This window comes from Telmatherina bonti (genome assembly GCF_933228915.1).
Source record: "Telmatherina bonti genome assembly, chromosome: 3".
NCBI classification, from domain to species: Eukaryota; Metazoa; Chordata; class Actinopteri; order Atheriniformes; family Telmatherinidae; genus Telmatherina; species Telmatherina bonti.
The window spans coordinates 39,840,784-39,860,597 of record NC_136621.1 but is presented as its reverse complement, the minus strand read 5'-3'; the positions used below and the strand labels follow the sequence as shown (position 1 = coordinate 39,860,597).

The 19,814-nt window shown below is 48.3% G+C and overlaps 1 protein-coding gene across 1 annotated transcript in view; it reads left to right on the top strand.

Annotated features, from left to right (window-relative positions):
• Nucleotides 1–11,460, top strand: part of ube2o (ubiquitin-conjugating enzyme E2O) — a gene marked incomplete at its 5' end in the record, with an annotated part of 56,657 nt that extends 45,197 nt beyond the window's left edge. The window contains 4 exons of the mRNA XM_079265168.1: nt 584–720; nt 7,564–7,767; nt 7,845–7,902; nt 10,559–11,460. Of these exons, the coding sequence (XP_079121294.1) occupies nt 584–720; nt 7,564–7,767; nt 7,845–7,902; nt 10,559–11,322 (1,163 nt within the window). The 3' untranslated portion in view covers nt 11,323–11,460. The remainder of the gene's footprint in view (nt 1–583; nt 721–7,563; nt 7,768–7,844; nt 7,903–10,558) is intronic.
• Between the last annotated feature and the right edge of the window lie 8,354 nt (nt 11,461–19,814).

Genomic DNA, 19,814 nt, shown 5'->3' with positions numbered 1-19,814 from the left:
CGTTTACAGCAGGAATAAACACGTTTACAGCAAGAATAAACACATTTACAGCAAGAATAAACACGTTTACAGCAAGAATAAACACGTTTACAGCAGGAATAAACACGTTTACAGCAAGAATAAACACGTTTACAGCAAGAATAAACACGTTTACAGCAAGAATAAACACGTTTACAGCAAGAATAAACACGTTTACAGCAGGAATAAACACGTTTACAGCAAGAATAAACACGTTTACAGCAGGAATAAACACGTTTACAGCAAGAATAAACACGTTTACAACAGGAATAAACACGTTTACAGCAAGAATAAACACATTTACAACAGGAATAAACACGTTTACAGCCTGGTTCAAAAAACATTCTAGGTTTAAGAGGTCAGGTTTACAAGTGGATCGAATAAAGTTTTGAATTTCCTTTTTTTCCATTAAGCAGTTTTCCCAAACAGGTCTTGTCTCTGTTACCATGGCAGCAGCAGCAGCAGCAGCAGCAGCCTCATCCATTGTGAAACCATCCTTCAGCTGTCATCCTGCAGCTTAATGAAAACTCAGGTTTCTTTATCCCCCCCCCTCTCTCTCTAACAGACACTCACTCTTTTAAGAAAATGGAGTTTCAGCCAGCGGAGGCGAAGAAGTTTTTCAGCACGGTGAGGAAGGAAATGGCTCTGCTGGCGACGTCGCTGCCTGACGGCATCATGGTGAAAACCTTCGAGGACCGCATGGTGGGTTTCATACCATTAATACGTTTGTCCTCCTACGAGGCAGAGAGACGTTTCTTTTTTCGTTCCAGTCCATTTTGTCATGTGATCCACGGGAACACGTGAGGTTTATAAGATGTGTAATCATCAGTAACTAGAGCTTTGCAATTCTGGATGAAATGAGATTAACGATTTTTTTGCTTAGAATTGAGATTACAATTTTTTTCCAATATAAATATTTATTGCATGTATTACCGACACATCAACTTTGCAACAGCTGACATTGAACATAAAAACAATAAATGTCTGTCTAGTCTTCTTTTACACACACAACCTTTAAATAATTTTAATAGTAACATGTTTTAACAATATTGTTCTGTGCATACGGTGATGAGAGGTCGGTATGTTAAAATATCAACAGGAGGGTTGGACATGAAGCCAGAAATTTCTCACAGTAGTCCTTTGGTTAAATTTGATATTCTCACATTTAACAATGGAGGACAAAAGTGATTTATGCAATGTGGGTCTAAAGGGATTCAGAATCTACTTTTTAAAGTGATAGCCTATTTAAATGACAAAATAAAAAAAACAAAAAACCCAACAGAAAAGAGTTTATTCGTCGTACTAAACGTGTTTAGGGTGGTTTTGACTCATCTTTTGTTTCTCCCACATTATTCCTCTCTCCTACAACGTCCATTACATTCCAGCATATGGCCAGTTTAAACTGGACATTAACAATCTAAATGGACCAAACAGAGACAATAGAAATGATCTTAGTTTACATCCCACTCTGTAAGCCAGGTTGGGATCAGCGGTGGATTTGCACGTGCACTATTCATTGTGACTGTGCACGTGGACTTGTGCAGGTGTCCTCTCTGCTCCTCTGACTGGCTGGGAGTGTTTTATGATGGGGAGAGACTCCCACCGCTCGTTCCGGACAGTCACTGCTAAACAATATGTGCTTCAAGTCAGTCGCCAAAACACCAGAAACGTCTCCAGTAACTCCAGTAAAAGTCGCTAGATTTGTCGCTAGTTTTGTCGCACACTGCAATGGCAACACGACTGACAGCTACTACCATGCTTTGTGGTCTTGCCCACCTGTCCAGGAATTCTGGTTTCAGGTATGTAAAGATCTGTCAAATTGCTTCAAATGTAACATCCCTACAAACCCCAAACTGGGCCTACTGGGTCACTTTGGTGAAATTAACATAGAATTTAATTCTGCAAACTTAATCCTCACCAGTTTATGTATCTCAAAGAAAACTATACTTCTAAACTGGAAAAGCAAACAAAGTCTGTGTATCCAGCTGTTCAGAAATCTCTTATTAGATCACATCAGTATGGAGATGATGTCTGCCTTCTCAAGGGATCAGTCAGCTGAACTTCATTCCCTCTGGTCCCCTGTGATCAGCTCCATCACTTAGTATGGGGGGAGAATGTGACCTTATTGCGCTCGGGGTTGGTGGCCGGTTGGAGGTCTCTGGAGGCTGTGGGTCTGTGGTGGGCTCCTGGGGGTGGAATTTGACTGCTCCACTGCTGGGGTTGCTAGGTTTCTAGCCCTACGGTGGACCTGGATGGGCCGGCGACTGGAGTTGCCACATGGCGGCGGGGCGAGGTCGCTGGCGGGGGATGGGTTGGCGGGCTTGACTCCATAACGGGCGCCTGTGCCGCCGTGGGGTGGGCTGGGCGGGGTCCCGGGCTCCGGTGCCCGGGGTTGTCCCTTGTCTCTTGGGGGTGGGGGGTCGGCTTGTGCCGGGGGGGGGGGCTGGGCTGACCTGGACCTGCTGCTGCGGCGGCGGGCAGGTACATGCTCTGGTGCCTGGATGTGACCCTGGGACTTGGGGAGTGGGGGGTGTTTGATAGTGTGGATGGGATGTGTGTGTGTGGAGGGGGTGTGTGTTGAGGACTGGTGGCGGTACATAGGTGTGTGGATGTGTGTGGGTAGGGAAGTGTGATGATGCGTGAGGGGGGAGTGGCGGTGGTGCATGTATACGGGTGTGCGTGGGTGTGTGTTTGTGGGGGGGTGTTGTGGTATCTGTGGGGGGGGGTAGTGCCGTGGCGAAGCATGAATGCGTGTGTGTGTGGGGGGGGGCGATGGGCAGGGGTGTATGTATGGGGGAGTGGGTGGTGCATGTGTGTGGTGGGTTGGTGGATAAGTGTAGATGTGATGGATGGGGGTGGGGGAGATTTGGATGCGACGTGGGGGTCAGGAGGATGGTTTTGAGGGTGGGCTGAATGTGTGGCTGGGTGGACCTGTATGTGTCGGGAAGTGTGTGTGTGTGGCTGTAGGTGTGTGTGCTGAGACAGTGGCGGATGTGCGTGAAAGTGCCGACGTGTGGACAAGGGGGGACTTCATGTCCCCAGGTGGGGGTGTCCTCTGTGAGTGAGGGGGCGGTGGACAATCGGTCTGGGATTCCCCTTCTGCCGCCCCTCCTCTTCTTTGTCCTCATGCCCCCCTTCTGCGTGTGGTGAGTTGGTCCCCTCTTGGGTCGGTGATGACTCTCTGGTTAGAGTCGCCGAAGGCTCTGGTTACGGGGATGGCTGCCCCTGGCTTGTCCTGGTCCTTGGGAGGCCCTGGGAATGGGGGGCATGCCTAGTGCTGCGGGGGGCTCACCTTCTGGAGGAAAGCTCACTTTCCTCCAGACTTAAATCCCTCAACCCCTCTTCCTCCCCGCCCCCCATCACACACAGGCAGGGTATTGGGAGGTGTGCACGTGGCGCTGGGTGGTGAGAAAGGCCATCAAGGTGGTCTTGATCGCTGCACCCAGCCTCGGCTCACCTCCCAGTTTTAATTACACTTAGACATCAAAACACCAAAACACTGACAACTCACATGATTGGGGGGGGGGGGGGGGGGGCTGCTTAGGTGGTCCCTCTCCCAACACCGCGTGGCACTTCCCTCAGTTTTAATTGCAACTAATACACACTTCACAATCAGTCATAAGCGGGGGGGAGGCAGGGGCGATAGGGTCCTCTCATGCCCCTATTCTCGGGGCTTTGCTGGGGGAGGATACAGGTGGGGGAAGAGTGCCATCCATTAGACCTGAGTCTGGGCTGGCCTGGCTGTAGGAGGGTTGTCGCCGGCCCTGGGGGGGTGCTGGGTCAGCTGCATCTGTGGAGTGGTGGGGGGGACGCTGGGAGTGGTGGGCGGTAGTTATGGGGGCCCTGATCGGGGCCATCCTATCCTTTGCCCCCTCTGGGGCATCTCACATGGGACATGATGGAGGGGTGAGGTGAGGATGTGTGGGAGTAGGTGTATGGGGTCACATGGGGGTTGGATGGTGGGATGGCTGGGGGGGGATTAGGGTTGGGGATATAGGTGGGTAGGGAGCTGACGGGATGGGGATGTGTGCGGATGGGTAGGTGTGTGTGTGTGTGTGTGTGTGTGGAGGGGTATGTTGGTGGGTGGGTTGTATGTAATGGGGTGTGCCTGTGCTGGAGGGGTGAGGGTGTGTGTGGGGGGGCTGTGGGTGGTGGAGGGGTGTTTGGTGGGGCATGTGTGGTTGGGTAGAGGGATGGGGTGGCGGGGTGTGAGCGTGTGTGGGGGCGGGATCGGTTGGGGTTTGTGTGACTTGGTATGGGTGAGTGAGTAGAGGTGGGGTGGGGTTGTGTATGTGATGCGAGATGTGTGTGGATTGCGGAGGGGTGTGTGGATGAGGGCTGAGAGGGGAGTGCGTGTTGGGGGAGGGAGGGTATGCATGTTTATGTGTGTGTGGTTTGGTGGTGGGGGAGTGGTGTCCTGTACCCGGGGAGCGCAGCTGGCGCACTGGGGTGCGACCTGGCTGCCGTTAGGTGGCGGTCTGGGGATCCTGGTCCTCCGTCGGTGTGGGCTGTACCCTCTGCGGGGGCGGGGGGCTGCTCTCAGGCTCTTGGGGCCCTGGGGCCTGCGCTCTGTCTGCCCTGGGTGCCCGGTGCCCGGTGGGATCGGCCCTTGCCGGCCTGGGCCTGCTAGGGCCTGTTCCCCCTGACTGCGGGGGACTCTGGTTGGGGACCTCCTTCGCCACCTCCTGGGCGGATGCATGGCTGGCTCCGGAGTGGGGGGGTTGGGGTCTGTGCCTGGGGGTGACTGTCGGTTACCCAGGTCTCTGGGTTCTCCTGGCCTGCCTCTAGCCGTGGGTGGGCGGGGTCACATTGGCATGATCACTCTTCTCTGAACACGTTCCACTCTAAATGTTCTGCATGAATGTTCTGCATGTGTCACAGTCACTGAGTCATCCAGCAAGTTTATTCATTAACAGCAGGTAGCTCTTTTTCTGTCTTTTTGATTTAACTTGCTACTTTCTGGTCTTCCTGATTGTCAATGGTTTTGTTCTCCACAGGGACCATGAATCTAGAGTTGGCTTGTGTGGGTGGGTGTGTGTGTGTACATATGTATGTATGTATATATATGTATGTATGTGTGTGTATATATATATATATATATATATATATATATATATATATATATATATGTATGTATGTATGTGTGTATATATATCTATCTATATGTGTATATTTATATACTGTATGTGCGAGTGTATATACATATATATGTAGGTGGGTATGTATGTGCATATACGTGTATGCATTGATCTCTTTTTGTTTTTTATGTTCTCTTTTCTGTTCTCTTTCTGCCCCTTTCCTGTCCTTTCCGGTCAGGTCCAGCAGCATAAACTCTGTAATACAAGCTTTATCCAAAGCAAATAGAAAAATAAAATAAGAATCAAGAAATACAAAGGGGATCATTACATCTATAAAAGTTCCCCTTGGTAAAATAAATTTGCTCAGCAGAACACAGCATCCAGAACATCAGTCTGCTTGCTTAAATGCTGGACAAGACAAAAAAAACAAAACAAACAAACAAAAAAAAAAAAGATTTGTCGCTAGTCGCTTTTAACCAAAAACGTTGCCTAGGGGGTTTGGAAAGTCGCCAGATTTAGCGAGGAAGTCGCCTAGTTTTTTCCTACCAGCTAGCATCTGCGTCACATGGTGTAAGGATCCACCATTGTCATTTGTTGAAAAAGGGAGTGCTTGTTTTTATGCAGGTGATGTCCCAGTTCGAAATGCGGTACATTTGTGGTCTTTTTTTTTTTTTTTTTCTTTTAAATTGTCGTCATTTGAAATTGAGTTTAAAATGTCGTCCTACGTCGCTGTGGTCCTACGTCATATTTCCTTGGTGCTTTTACGTTGCTGTGGTTGTAAAGTCAGTCCATCCACTTGGGGGCAGTGCTGAGTTCACTGCTGCGATCTGACACCATTGTAGCGGTAACACACTGATATAAAGTTGTTTACAACATTCAAAAAACACCAGAAGAAGAAAAAGGTGCTTTTCCTGTTCTCAGCTTCTTGTTCCTCCTCTTCTCTGGTTTTTTCCTTTCTCTGGTAACGTGTCGGCTCTAAACCCGACACTGCCCCCGGTGAATTCTGGTGGTATTGCTCTGCTTTCTGCATCAGGTCTCATGTGGTTTCAGTTGCATATGATGGCTGTCTGAGCCCCATCAGGGGTAGAGCCGGGCGATTAATCAGATTTTAATCTCAGTATGATCTGGGTTTTCAACAATCAAAAAATAAAAGGGTGTGATTATTTTTCTCTCTGCAGTTTCCTCTCCTGCTGTCTTCAGCTGCTAATCGAGCGTCTCTGGCGTTGCAGTGCTGTGCTGTAAACTCCTCCCACAGCCGCTTTGCTTTCATTCAGACACTGTTGCCAACTTGGAGACTTTCTCGCTAAATCTGGAGACTTTTTTTGTTAAAAGCGACAAATCTAGCAGCTTTTACTGGACTTTTCTGGTGTTTTGGCGACTGACTTGAAGACACATATTGTTCTGCAGTTACTGTAAGGAAGGAGCAGCGGGAGCCTCTCCCGTCCTAAAGCACTCCCAGGCGGCCAGTCTCAGTCGGCTCCGGCTGCAGGTCAATGTAGAATAACTGCAGTAGGTTGTGGAAGTTCACCTAAACATAGTTTATACCATTGTCAGCGACAACTGGCTGCATTATTTTCCTATACATAGTTCGGCCAGTTAAACACTGTAACATCCCTCCGTTACGGGGCGTTACCATAGCAACGCGTTAACCAGCTGGTTCAGATCAGCCGTCTTATAACAGGTGAATCAGAGAAATGCGCTGCAGCCTGACAGCGGTTGTTTGGCATAAAACGTAAAATAGTTCCTATAGAAGCGGTAAAAGTGGATTAAACAACTTGGAACAGTGCATTAGACGGTTATAATGTACGACACGGAGTCTAGAACACCACGACGTGCAGCGTTGTTTATAAATACTGGATAATTGTTAAATAATCGAGATCTCAGTTTCAGTCAAAATAATTGTGATTATAATTTTTGTCGTAATCAAGCAGCCCTAATAAGGGGGTGAAGGTGGGCTAAGTGGACCCCAGCTGAAACCCTGCCAGAACCACACGGACAGAAACAGGTGAGAAAACCCACCTGGGACCCTTATCTGCAGCCCAAATGCAACCCTTAGGAGCCCACGTGGAGACGCTGGCTGGCTCGTTTGGTTAATGTCGGCGATATATATTTTCAAATAATGCGGTGACCCTCATCGTGCCCCCGACCTCCCAGTTTAAAAATCGTCGATCTATAGAACACTAAAAAATATGTTGGGATTTTATTTTCCACATGGGAGCATCATAAAAACCATTTTATTTGCAGTTTACAGGAAATGTAAACCAGTGACTTTAAACTTCTTCCACGCGACGCAACGACGCGATGTTGAGCCCGTTCTCTCATCATGATCCTGACCAATAAAAACTCATGTAAATGTCTGGACGCCGGAGATCATCGATGGCATCTGTAAGAAAACCAGTTTGAGGCTGGTTTAACTGGGAAACATGGAGTTTAGTTCTGATAGATTGGTTTTGTCTCTGTGGTGCAGGACCTTTTCTCGGCTCTAATCAAAGGGCCGACTCGGACGCCGTACGAGGACGGTCTGTTCCTGTTCGACATCCAGCTGCCCAACATCTACCCTGCCGTGCCACCTCTGTTCCGCTACCTGTCCCAGTGCAGCGGCCGCCTCAACCCCAACCTGTACGACAACGGGAAGGTCTGCGTCAGCCTGCTGGGCACCTGGATCGGAAAGGTGGGTGGTGGCGTCGACGAAGACTGATCCTTCAGTTCAGCTGATCCTGGTTCCTGACTGGATGTTGTAATCCACAGGGAACCGAGCGATGGACCAGCAAGTCCAGCCTGCTGCAGGTGCTGATCTCCATCCAAGGCGAGTTCTGCCTCCTCCTCTTCCTCGTCCTCCTCCTCCTCCTCCTCCTCTTCCTGTCTGCAGCTGGAGATGTTTTATTCATGTGTTCATTTGCTCAGAAGTGCAGCGTCACAGCTAAATATATCTGTAGAGGTCCCAACCGTCGTCGGTCAGCCTGTCGTAGCACATCAGTAATCAGGAGGCCTACCCCGGTCCTGGACCAGGAGGGCAAGTCCGGTCTTGGACCAGGAGGGCAAGTCCGGTCTTGGACCAGGAGGGCAAGTCCGGTCTTGGACCAGGAGGGCAAGCCCGGTCCTGGACCAGGAGGGCAAGTCCGGTCTTGGACCAGGAGGGCAAGCCCGGTCCTGGACCAGGAGGCCTACCCCGGTCCTGGACCAGGAGGGCAAGTCCGGTCTTGGACCAGGAGGGCAAGCCCGGTCCTGGACCAGGAGGCCTACCCCGGTCCTGGACCAGGAGGGCAAGTCCGGTCTTGGACCAGGAGGGCAAGTCCGGTCCTGGACCAGGAGGCCTACCCCGGTCCTGGACCAGGAGGCCTACCCCGGTCCTGGACCAGGAGGGCAAGCCCGGTCTTGGACCAGGAGGCCTACCCCGGTCCTGGACCAGGAGGGCAAGCCCGGTCTTGGACCAGGAGGGCAAGCCCGGTCCTGGACCAGGAGGGCAAGTCCGGTCCTGGACCAGGAGGGCAAGTCCGGTCTTGGACCAGGAGGGCAAGTCCGGTCTTGGACCAGGAGGGCAAGTCCGGTCTTGGACCAGGAGGGCAAGTCCGGTCCTGGACCAGGAGGCCTACCCCGGTCCTGGACCAGGAGGGCAAGTCCGGCCTTGGACCAGGAGGGCAAGTCCGGCCTTGGACCAGGAGGGCAAGTCCGGCCCTGGACCAGGAGGGCAAGCCCGGCCCTGGACCAGGAGGGCAAGCCCGGTTCTGGACATCTGCAGCTGGAAGCTGCGTTTCTTCTCCAACACACCTGATGAAACGTGGGAATTCCCTCCTGCACGTCCTCCAGCTCTGCAGCCGCCTGCTGACCAGACAGCCATCCGATCAGCGGTGTTGCAGAAGGACCGGATTGACCCCCAGGACCGGATTGGGCACCCTGATCTCGATCCTTCTTATGTGTTTAAGCCAAGAAACGTTTTACGTTCAGGAATAGATTTCAACTTAAATCTGGCCGGCGTCTCCAGTGTGTAACTCTGATGGGTAAACTGTGATGATAGCGCCCCCTTTAGGTCAGGAAGTCCAGGTCTCGTCCTGCAGGTTTTAGATGCTGAAACACACCTGATAATCTGATTCAGCTGCTGCAGCAGGAAACCTCCAAACCCAGAGCGGTGATACCCTGGTGGTTCCAGAGATGGCTTCGGCTCTGGAGGCCACAGATATGGCCTGGATGAAGTTTAGAAGGAAGGAAATGAGGATTTTCTCATGAATTATTAAATGTATAACAATCAAGCAGCAACCTCCTGCTTGAAAGATAAAACTGCAGTTCCCCCTTCATCCACTTGGGGCTGCAAAACAGAGCAAATCTCCATAGACTCCCATGTTAAAAAGACCAACTTCACAGCAGGAATAAACATGTTTACAGCAGGAATAAACATGTTTACAGCAGAAATAAACATGTTTACAGCAGAAATAAACATGTTTACAGCCTGGTACAAAAATCCATTTTAGGTTTATTAGGTCAGGTTTACCTTCATGACAACTGTGGGGGGGGGGGTGAATTTTTTTCTAACTCGCCCGTTTAAAAGTAATTTAATCTCAAAGTTCTGCAAATTTAGGGGCGTGTCCTTTTGACTGACAGGTACCTGATCTCCCGCTTCAAGTCAGAATAACGTAGAACAACCGCGGTTTTTAGCTGGTTAACAACATGACTTAGCTTTAGCCCGCTTACCTCCGTTAGCTGGTTAGCTCCTGTTATCTTCAGGTTAGCTCGGTTAGCTCTTAGCTACAGAAAGCTCAGAGTTCGCTCGATGTCAATCATCCACCATGACGCTCACAGCCCCCCTCTCAGCTCCACCTCTTTGCCCATATTTGTATTTTCCGGGCGAGACGACAGGCATGCCCCTGCCAAGATGGTGATGGTAGGAACCGCCCTACAGGTGACGTCATGGAGGCTCCGCCCATCTTTTATATACAGTATGTGTTAACAATAAAAGTAGAAACCTGCCGCACTACGTGGCAGACTGCAGCATTTCCATCCCTTCCAGGCTTCCAGACACAACATGTAGTGTTTACTCAGAGACTCTACATGGTAAATCCACCATTATTTATCACATCTTCATCACCATCACTACCATGTTGCTAAGAGACCTTTATTTTCACCTGGACATGATGATGAAGACACTTCCTGTCAGACTTTCCACCAATCAGAGAGCTTAAACTGACGGTAACGTCCAATCAGGAGCAGCCAAAGATCAACAAGTGATGAGAAAAGCAGGAAAATAATGATCCTCTATGGCTGGAATAAAGCCAGGAAGAGGTTTGGGATGCAGCTGAGGTGGAGGTGCTGCAGTGAGGACAGCAGGTAGAACGTGACAGAATGAGGAGAAACGTTTTGATCTCTGCTGATTTTTGTTGTTTCTTCTTATAATCATATTCTGACATCAGGTCTGCATGCCGACTAGCTTCTGTTTTAGTGATTCTGGTTCTAACTGGATCCGTCTTTAGGCCTGATCCTGGTCAACGAGCCGTACTACAACGAGGCCGGCTTCGACAGCGACCGAGGTCTGCAGGAGGGGTACGAGAACAGCCGCTGCTACAACGAGATGGCTCTCATCAAGATGGTGCAGTCCATGACGCAGCTGCTCCAGAACCCGGTGGAGGTCTTCAAGCAGGAGATCCGGGAGCACTTTGTGTCCAGCGGCTGGCGGCTTGTCCAGCGTCTGGAGGCGTGGCTGGACCTGAACGAGGCCGCCGAGAGAGGCCACGCCTCCCACTCGTCCTGCAGGAGCCACCACTTAAGGGACAGAGCGCCGGGAGCGGAGCTGCTGGACGAGCATCCGGCGGCGGTGGGGGCGGGGCCCGCTAAGCCCGGCGAGGAGACCACTGCAGGAGGAGTCGACAGCATCATCGAGGAGGAGTTGGAGGACTCAGGGCCGAGTCCTCCCACCGCGTCTCAGCAGGAGACGAACCAGAACTTGGACTGCGACTTGATCCAGGGTCCGGTGGTCCGCAGCGGGACCTCAGAACCGGGTCCGGGCGCCACCAGTGGAGGCGGGCTGGTCTGCTCAGGAAGCCAGCCAGTGGTCCGACCAAAGAAAAGGCGGAAGAGCTACCGGAGCTTCCTCCCGGAGGGCGGCGGCTACCCGGACATCGGCTTCCCGCTCTTCCCGCTGTCAAAGGGCTTCGTGAAGAGCGTCCGAGGCGTCCTGCTGCAGTACCGCGCCGCGCTGGCCACCGCCGCCATCCCCGAGCACGGCGAGGACAAGTAAGTGCCTCCCGACACACACCTGCTCTGTTCACCTGCCTGAAGCTGCGGTGGAGGAACCGTTCCCAGCTGATGGGGGGGCTGCAGCGAGCACGCCCCCCATGCCCCCACAGCACCGCTCGCATCTCCACCCCCTCTCCTCCAACGTTCTGCCATTTTCCCATAATTCCTCTGAGCAGCGCCGCCAAGCAGCCGCTGCCCTGTCCTCCAGTGACACTCGGAAGGGGGGGGCGGCGGTGATGGGGGGGGGCAAAGCTGCGGGAGCCACGAACCGTCAATAAAACAAAAACTTTCCATGAAAGCAGCTTTTCGCTGGACTACGTCGACCTTGTTGGAGGCTTGGATGAACAATCAGTGCCATGAACCTTCCTCCGCCTTCCTCATCATCATCGGCAGCGGGACCGACTGGGTCGGGATGGTCAGCTGACCCGCAAGCCGTCTGTAGCACTTCGACCCGGAACTGGAACAACCGGGCCGAGACGTCCTGGTTTTCCGCTTTGCTGCCAAATTGTTACATTCACAGCCGGATGAAACTGCCACCGACCGCTTCGCCGCCTCTTCCTCCTCTCGGTTTACACGCCGGCAGCCGCCACGCAGACCGCCACACACGACGCCGCTCATACGGCATCCATTCCACGTTAACATGTTGCCTTACTGGAATCGTCGTGATCTCCGACCGCCACGGCGCAGAATCCCGCTTCGCTCGGTGTTTCCCTCCTGCTGCTTCTCACCACGTTCTCTTCGTTTCTCCTGCGTTTGTTCCGTCTGGACGCAACGAAGTTCTCTGCTTTCTGTCGGGTCTTCTGGACCCAGTCGGGTCTTCTGGACCCAGTCGGGTCTTCTGGTCCAGCTTCGCTTCCTGGAGGAGAATCCACAGTTTACATCCAAACGCCTGCAGCTGTACTTGAACGTTGGAGCGCCACTCGGTGCCGTTGTGGACCAACGAGTCGGGAGCTGCTGCTGTTTTTAGACTTACAGGGAAAAAAGTTGAATTTGGGGTGTTTTGTGTTTTTTTTCCTTTTGCATCGTCTTCCATTCGTTCCGTCTTCAGCCCTTTAAGAAGTCGTCGTTTCCAGACGGGACGGCGGTCTGTCCGTCCCGTCCTCCCCTCCGGATTTCAGTTGGTCAGTATTTTGCTGCCTTCATAGCTGAAGAGGACGGGTCGTTGGCTTTTCTCCGCCCCGCTGGTCGTCTCCTCGGCGCCGTGAAGACGAGGAGGCTATCGGCAGCTTTCTCCTCCTCTTCATCCTTCAAACGGACACAAAGCAGAAAATGTGAAGTTACACGATGCTCTGTACAGTTTTTGCGTGTAAATTATTCTCACTGCGTTTGTTTTCCAGCCAAAGCATGTAACATGTTGCTTTAAGCCTCCGGAGTGGCTACACGAGACTCGACTGTATGATGTCTACATTTCCACAGTGGCCTGTTACAGAGATATTATTTAAAAAGAACTAATAAAGTTATAATTTGTAGCCTGGTTCTCTGTACAGACGTCACCAATATATGAAGATGAGTACATACGGTATATATTTAACACAAACATGGATGCTTGGGGCAGAAATGTAAAAATGCTGAGTGTGTATTGTATTCAGACTATTTCTTTTTTTTTTTTTAGATTGTTTACTTTTGTTGCTTTAAAACAAATGTATAGTGACGTATTAAACTTTGCAAGCATCACCAGAGAAACATGGCGGCCGTTTGTTTCCATCTGTCAGTGTTTCAGGTGTTTTATGAAGCAGAAGCGACGTGTTCAGACAGAATCTCGTCGCCTGGAGTGGAAATACGCGCAGGATCTGCTGGAGGTTCGACCTGAACGCGTGAAACCAGATAAATCATTCAATAATGCTTCTAAAATAACGAGAAAAAACATCACAAGTTTCGTATGAAGTTCAGTTTTGGAAAGTCGGACCGTAACCAGTAAAACCAGTAAACACCTGCAGAGGTTACCTGACCCTTTAAATGGTCTACTAGAGTTTCCCTGCTGCAACACGCCTGAATCACACCAGCGGCTTATCAGCAGACTGGTGCAGTTTCAGGTGAAGCTCCGCACCAGTTTGTTGTCTGTTGCAGCAGGGAAACCAAACCCTTCCAGAACCGCGGTCCACGTCTGCTCTCCAGTCACCAGACAGACATCCAGAAGACCAACGTCGACCAGCAGGAGGGAAAAGTCCAGACGGCGACCTGGCCAAGACGTCAGCAGCTCGTGCCGTAAAACAGGTACGTAGAAGTGGTGGTATTAAGTAGAACATGCAGATTTACAAGCGCAGAAAGATTTTCTGATACGGACGCTGTGACACAAAAGTTTCCAATCCAGTCCATTTAATTTATAAAGCAAATTTTAATCAAATCAAAACTTCATTTATAGAACACTTTCACATAACACAAGGTAACCAAAGTCCTGTACAGGTAAATTAAAATAAATCAACATTAATAGCATAAAAAAACTCGCTAAAAAGACAATTCAACAGTTAAAATACAATATAAGACAGAAGACCTGGTCATCATGCTCTCTGGGGTTAAAAGCCGACATTTTAGGAACAGAATCTCTCCAACGTTCTGCAGTGTCTAAAATCACAAAATAAAAATGAAATAAATCGTTAGTAAAATAAGTAAAACAATTTAAAATGAATAAATACTTAACAAAATAAATAAAAATAAATAAAATTGATGTGGCATTAGGTCCAAGCCCCCACAGTCAAATCCCCCAACTTATCACAAAGCTTCCTGCTGAAATTCTATTTGTTCACATACAATGCACTTAAAGTGTAAAAAAATAAATAAATAAAAAAATTTAAAAAAGTCTCATCCAAGATGGTGGACACCCCATTGCCATGGCAACAGGTGTTTGGTTGTCTTTTTTTGCTTGTCTTGGGATCTTACACTTGCATGCCAAATTTCGTTGTCCTACATCAAAGTAGATGTTTAGGACCCTCCTTGCCCCCACCATAACATAAAGGTCTGCGGCGCTATGAGGAAACCGTGTCTAATGGCGATCAGGCCATTTTCCATGGGTTGCCATGGTAACACGGTTTCTTCTATTAGAAAGATTTGAACAGTGTTTGGTTCCTCCACGAAGCTTGTCAAATTTGGAGTCAATCGCATGAATCCCATCAGACTAGTTTATTCAAACGCGTTGCGCTTACAGTTAATAAAATGGGGCAAAAAATGGGCGTAAACGTCAAGATGGCAGACACCCCGTTGCCGTGGCAACCAGTGTTTAACTCCTTTTTTTTTTTTTTTTTTTTTTTTTTTTTAAATTTAATTTTTTTCCTTTAAATCAACTTGTCATAGGGTGTTGGACGTGTACAACATTCCGTTGTCCCACGTCAAAGTAGACATTCCTGACCCAACTCACCAGAGGATTTTTTTGTGTTTAGGGGGCGCTGTGGAGCCACTTCGGCATTGGAGTTTATGTGAACCACAGATTATTGTTAAATTTCAGAACTTTTCATGGGGCCTAAGGGCGTCAGATTTGAGCGAGTTGTGCTCTAAGATAATAAAACATTTGGAAAACAATAACTTGTATCCCTTGGACCCTGATAAAAGAAAGACACGGAGGACAACACCAGTCATGTAGCGTTAAAAGCCAAAGAGTAAAAGACCAGATTCAAGGTAGTCCGATGTGGGGATAATTCGGACGTGGAGGTGCAGAGCCCTCTAACTTAGGCACCACAAGCCGGGTTAGGCCCTCAGGTTGAAAGTTTGCACTGGAGTGTAAATTGGGAGACATTCGGCGATGTATTGAGGATCCATTTAAAGCTTTAAAACGAGCAGAAGGTGCAAAGAAGCTAAAGCTAAAGAGGTGCTCGTGTTTTCTGGTCCCAGTCAGAAGTTGTGTTGCAGAGTTCTGGACTAGATTTAGGATTGATCGGAAAGTTCCACGTGGAATTTTTAAACGTTGATATGTAAAGAAGCAGGTTGTCCCCAGCCGGCTGGATTATCTGTAGAAAGTAGAAGGAAAAGAGGTGGGAGAGGGGATAACCGCAACCTTCAGAGGATTTCCAGGCACAAGGAGTCGACTGGGGGTTTGGTCAGCGCATCCAGAGACGCACAGGAATCCCAGACATGGACTACGAATGTCGCGATCTTCCTGTCAAACCAGTAACGTTACCTGAACCGGAGGAAAACACCTGGTCTGAACTTTACATTTCATCCCCGTGGAAGCGTCTGGAAGCCTGAAGTCCATCTGAAGTTTCCGCTGCTGGTGATGCTTTGAGCTGCCAGGTCTCCTGCCGGTGTTGCTCCGCCACTTCAATGCAGCGCCAACGCCGTGCCAATGCAGCGCCAGCAGGACTTTCCACCTGCCTACTCTGCCAAAAGCTGGTTAAATGACCACGTTTGATTGGCCAGCAAGCTCACCTGACCTGAACCACGCCCCCTAGGCAACACTGGTCCTCGGAAGTCTTGCAACGCATCTGATTAAACCAGTTACTGAGCAGACTGGTGCAGAACTGGTACACCAGTCTGCGCATCAAGTCTGATGTGAGTTAGACGCATTGCAGCAGGGAAACTCTGAACTTTTCCAGGACCAGGGTTACCCCCCCCCGCCTGCAGATGACCTGAAGGCAAAGCTCCAACACTGAGCGGTACGTCATGCTGCAGATGCAGCAGTTCAGGTTTTTTTTATTGATGGTGTTTCACATTTTAATGTTGGGTTTTCATTTTCCGTAGAAATAGTTTCTAAATATTTTATTCTTTAGTAAAGAAAAAAAAGCTACGAATAAAAGAAACAAACTCAAATCAATGTTTAAAAATAAAGAAATCAACATGTTTTCTTTTTTACATCTTTTATTCTTTTAAATGATTTTATTCTGCATATAAAAATATATTTTTGTTTGTACAGATTTATATTAAAATTATTTTTTACATATATGTTGCTACATGTGTGTAAATGTGTAACTTACAGATTTCAGCTGATCAGAGAGAAAACCTTTAATCTGCCGGAGCTGATCCAGTTTCTCACCTTCTGCTTACAGAAACTTTTCCAGACGTACAAGTTAGTTCAGATGTGCCATCCTGATCACCTGAACTGGTTTACACTGGTTTACACATTCACCTCAAAACAAAACCATTTAAAATGGACCATTTATCCCCCAGTTTGCTCCACATAACCGAAAGAAGCAAAGACAGACGCAGAAGTTTGTTTTTCATCTTTAATTCAGAATTCAGTCCAAAACTTTAGAAGAATGTTTGATTCTAGAAAACATACAGACTTTTGTCTAAATGGAAAAAATAGATTTCTCTTAGAATAAACAATCAGTCGTCAGTGTTGCAGAAACACGTAAAAACTTTTCATCGTCACCGTGGAAACATGTAGAAGAAGTCGCTTTGCTCATCAATCAGTCGTTGATTTACTCTTTTCTTCTCCAGTTTCACAAACATGTTTATGTAACTTATTCTACAAACATTATAGTTTCAGATGGAGGGAAGCAGCAGCAGGGTGGAGGCGTGCACGCACCGCCTCCTTCTGACCACCAGGAGGCAGCATCGAGGCACGCCAAACACCTTAAAGGACTATCACACACAAAACACCCCGCACTGAACGGACCGGCGGTCTGTAGCAGCAGAAACGAGGGAAATCCGCAGGACGACGAGTCTCTTTGGCTGATTTAACATTTTAAAGGGTGAATCCACCTTTTTTCTGCTGCTACAGACCTTTTAACAAAACAAAACAACAAGAAGCAGCTTTTCAAGTAAATTTCCATTTCATGAGCTTGTTGCTTTTCAGCTGCAGAAGAACTTAGAAAGTCGAGCCGGATGTCTCAGAAAGGCATCGGAACGGGATCCGCAACAAGCTGCATGTTGTGCAAAAATGTTTTCTGACAGGAAATTAAGTTTGCAAACAGTTAAACCGCCGTGGAGCTGTAAATAAGAGAGGACATGCCTCGTCTTCCTCACCTCCCAGCAGCAGCACATGTTCTCCAGGTGCTGAGGAGGAACAAACACTGCCTTCCTCCTGCAGCATTTAGCTGGTCCTCCTCCTCAGTCCCTACACCCACTGTCTGGTTTACCCCCCCCACCCCGTCTCATTGATGTCCAAACAGGGCAAATCTTCATCTCGTGTGCAGAAGCCCAGCGTTAAGGACACCTCGGTGATGATTGACAGCTGTTCAGTCCGTCAACAGTTCTTTGACCTTGTTGAGAAAAAGATGCAAGAAAAAAAAAAGGATGTTTTTCTTTTTTCCTCACGTTTATCTTCAGGAGTCACAATACGGCAGTAAGTGTCGCTGGCGGAACACGAGCCGAGCCGGATGGTTCCGGGCTTTTCTGTCATAAACTCCTTTTTTTCAGCATTTAGAGGCTCAAATGACGGCTGCAGCTTCCTGCTCAGCGACAGTCTGCAGGAAAAGACTGTGAGCATCTGAAGAGGAAAGCTGCTCTGCGATGGATGGATGGATAACTAGCTGGATGGATGGATGGATAACTAGCTGGATGGATGGATGGATAATCTATCCATCCAACTAGCTGGATGTATGGATGGATAACTAGCTGGATGTATGGATGGATAACTAGCTGGATGGATGGATGGATAACTAGCTGGATGGATGGATGGATAACTAGCTGGATGGATGGATGGATAATCTATCCATCCAACTAGCTGGATGTATGGATGGATAACTAGCTGGATGGATGGATGGATAACTAGCTGGATGGATGGATGGATAACTAGCTGGATGGATGGATAATCTATCCAGCTGGATGGATAACTAGCTGGATGGATGGATAACTAGCTGGATGGATGGATGGATAATCTATCCATCCAACTAGCTGGATGTATGGATGGATAACTAGCTGGCTGGATGGATAGATAACTAGCTGGATGGATGGATGGATGGATAATCTATCCATCCAACTAGCTGGATGTATGGATGGATGACTAGCTGGCTGGATGGATGGATAACTAGCTGGATTGATGGATGGATAACTAGCTGGATGGATGGATAGATAACTAGCTGGATGGATGGATAGATAACTAGCTGGATGGATGGATGGATAATCTATCCATCCAACTAGCTGGATGTATGGATGGATAACTAGCTGGATGGATGGATGGATAACTAGCTGGATGGATGGATAACTAGCTGGATGGATGGATGGATAATCTATCCATCCAACTAGCTGGATGGATGGATGGATAACTAGCTGGATGGATGGATAACTAGCTGGATGGATGGATGGATAATCTATCCATCCAACTAGCTGGATGGATGGATGGATGACAGCAGCAGGAGCAGAGGAAGAGAGATATGCTGGGAAGGTGGGAGGAAGGAAACAGGTGAAGCAAAGGAGGAAAGAAAAGAAAACCTGCATGTCTGATGTCTGGAACCACAGAAATGCCACAATGATGAATAAATATGGAAGAGTATAAAAAGATAAATAAGGAAATATATAAACAATATAAATGGTTCTAAGCAATCTTTCAGTTTACATTTTTTATTCATCTTAGAAATTAATTTTCATATTTAATATAATTTAAAATATATAATCTAATTTGTTTATATAATCAGGACCGCTTCACCATTTTATGGAGGTATTTCGATGCAATGTGTCGATTCAATTACATTTATTAAATATTATTTCCCAAAATCATTAAAAGACAGATCTATAAAGTGTGACAAGAAGCTAAAAGTTGCGCTTTAGGGAGACGGACCAGTCCCTCCCTTTAAGGTAGTGATCCTCCTCACTATTAATTCAACAAGAGCTGCACTCAGTATACTAAGACAAGAGGAGAGCCGCCGTCCCCCATAAAACCGTTCCCACGCTACGTATCCTGCTATGCTGCCAAATCAGTAACATTCAGCTTTTTAGCAAGGAATGGTTATCTTAAATATTACACGGAGTAACGGTGTTCTTATGCAACAGTATATGGTGAAAATACAATAATGCCTCCAGAATGTGGGCATTTCTTTTTCATTATATATACGGAGCTACCAACGGAGCAGCTCTTTGGTGGAGTTCGGTGCAGCTGAAATCAGCCAGAACTGGCAACTCTGACAGGGTCAGTTAGGGCCGTTAGGACAGCAGAGTTTCTGCAAGCAGCCTGCAGCTCTTGTTAGTGGAGAGAACTGCAGCGTTGAGGATCATTATGACTTGTTTAGATGCATTTTCAGAAAGCCAGCGGAGTCAGAGAGCCGCATGCGACAAGGAATGCTGGTTTAAGGTGTCCAAGGGGGAAACATCCAACAGAGCTAGCAGAAAGCTAGCAGCTAGTCTCACAGCTACCGTTACCGAGTGTGAGATTTCCACGTCGGCTCTGAAGGCAGCGTTTGGAAACATTCTGGTTTTTATAGACGTGAGAACAGACAAGTCTTCCTGCATATGGAAGCTGTTTAACGCCAAAATAACACCTGATAGTAAAACTACAAACATGTGACAGCAGCTCCGTTCAGCCCAGTTAGAGGAAATTCTGGTTCTTAACTGGTTCTGAACACGTTCTTCCTGCAGATTCATGGAAAATATGTTGGATTTATTTCTAGTTCCACATAAATAAGATAG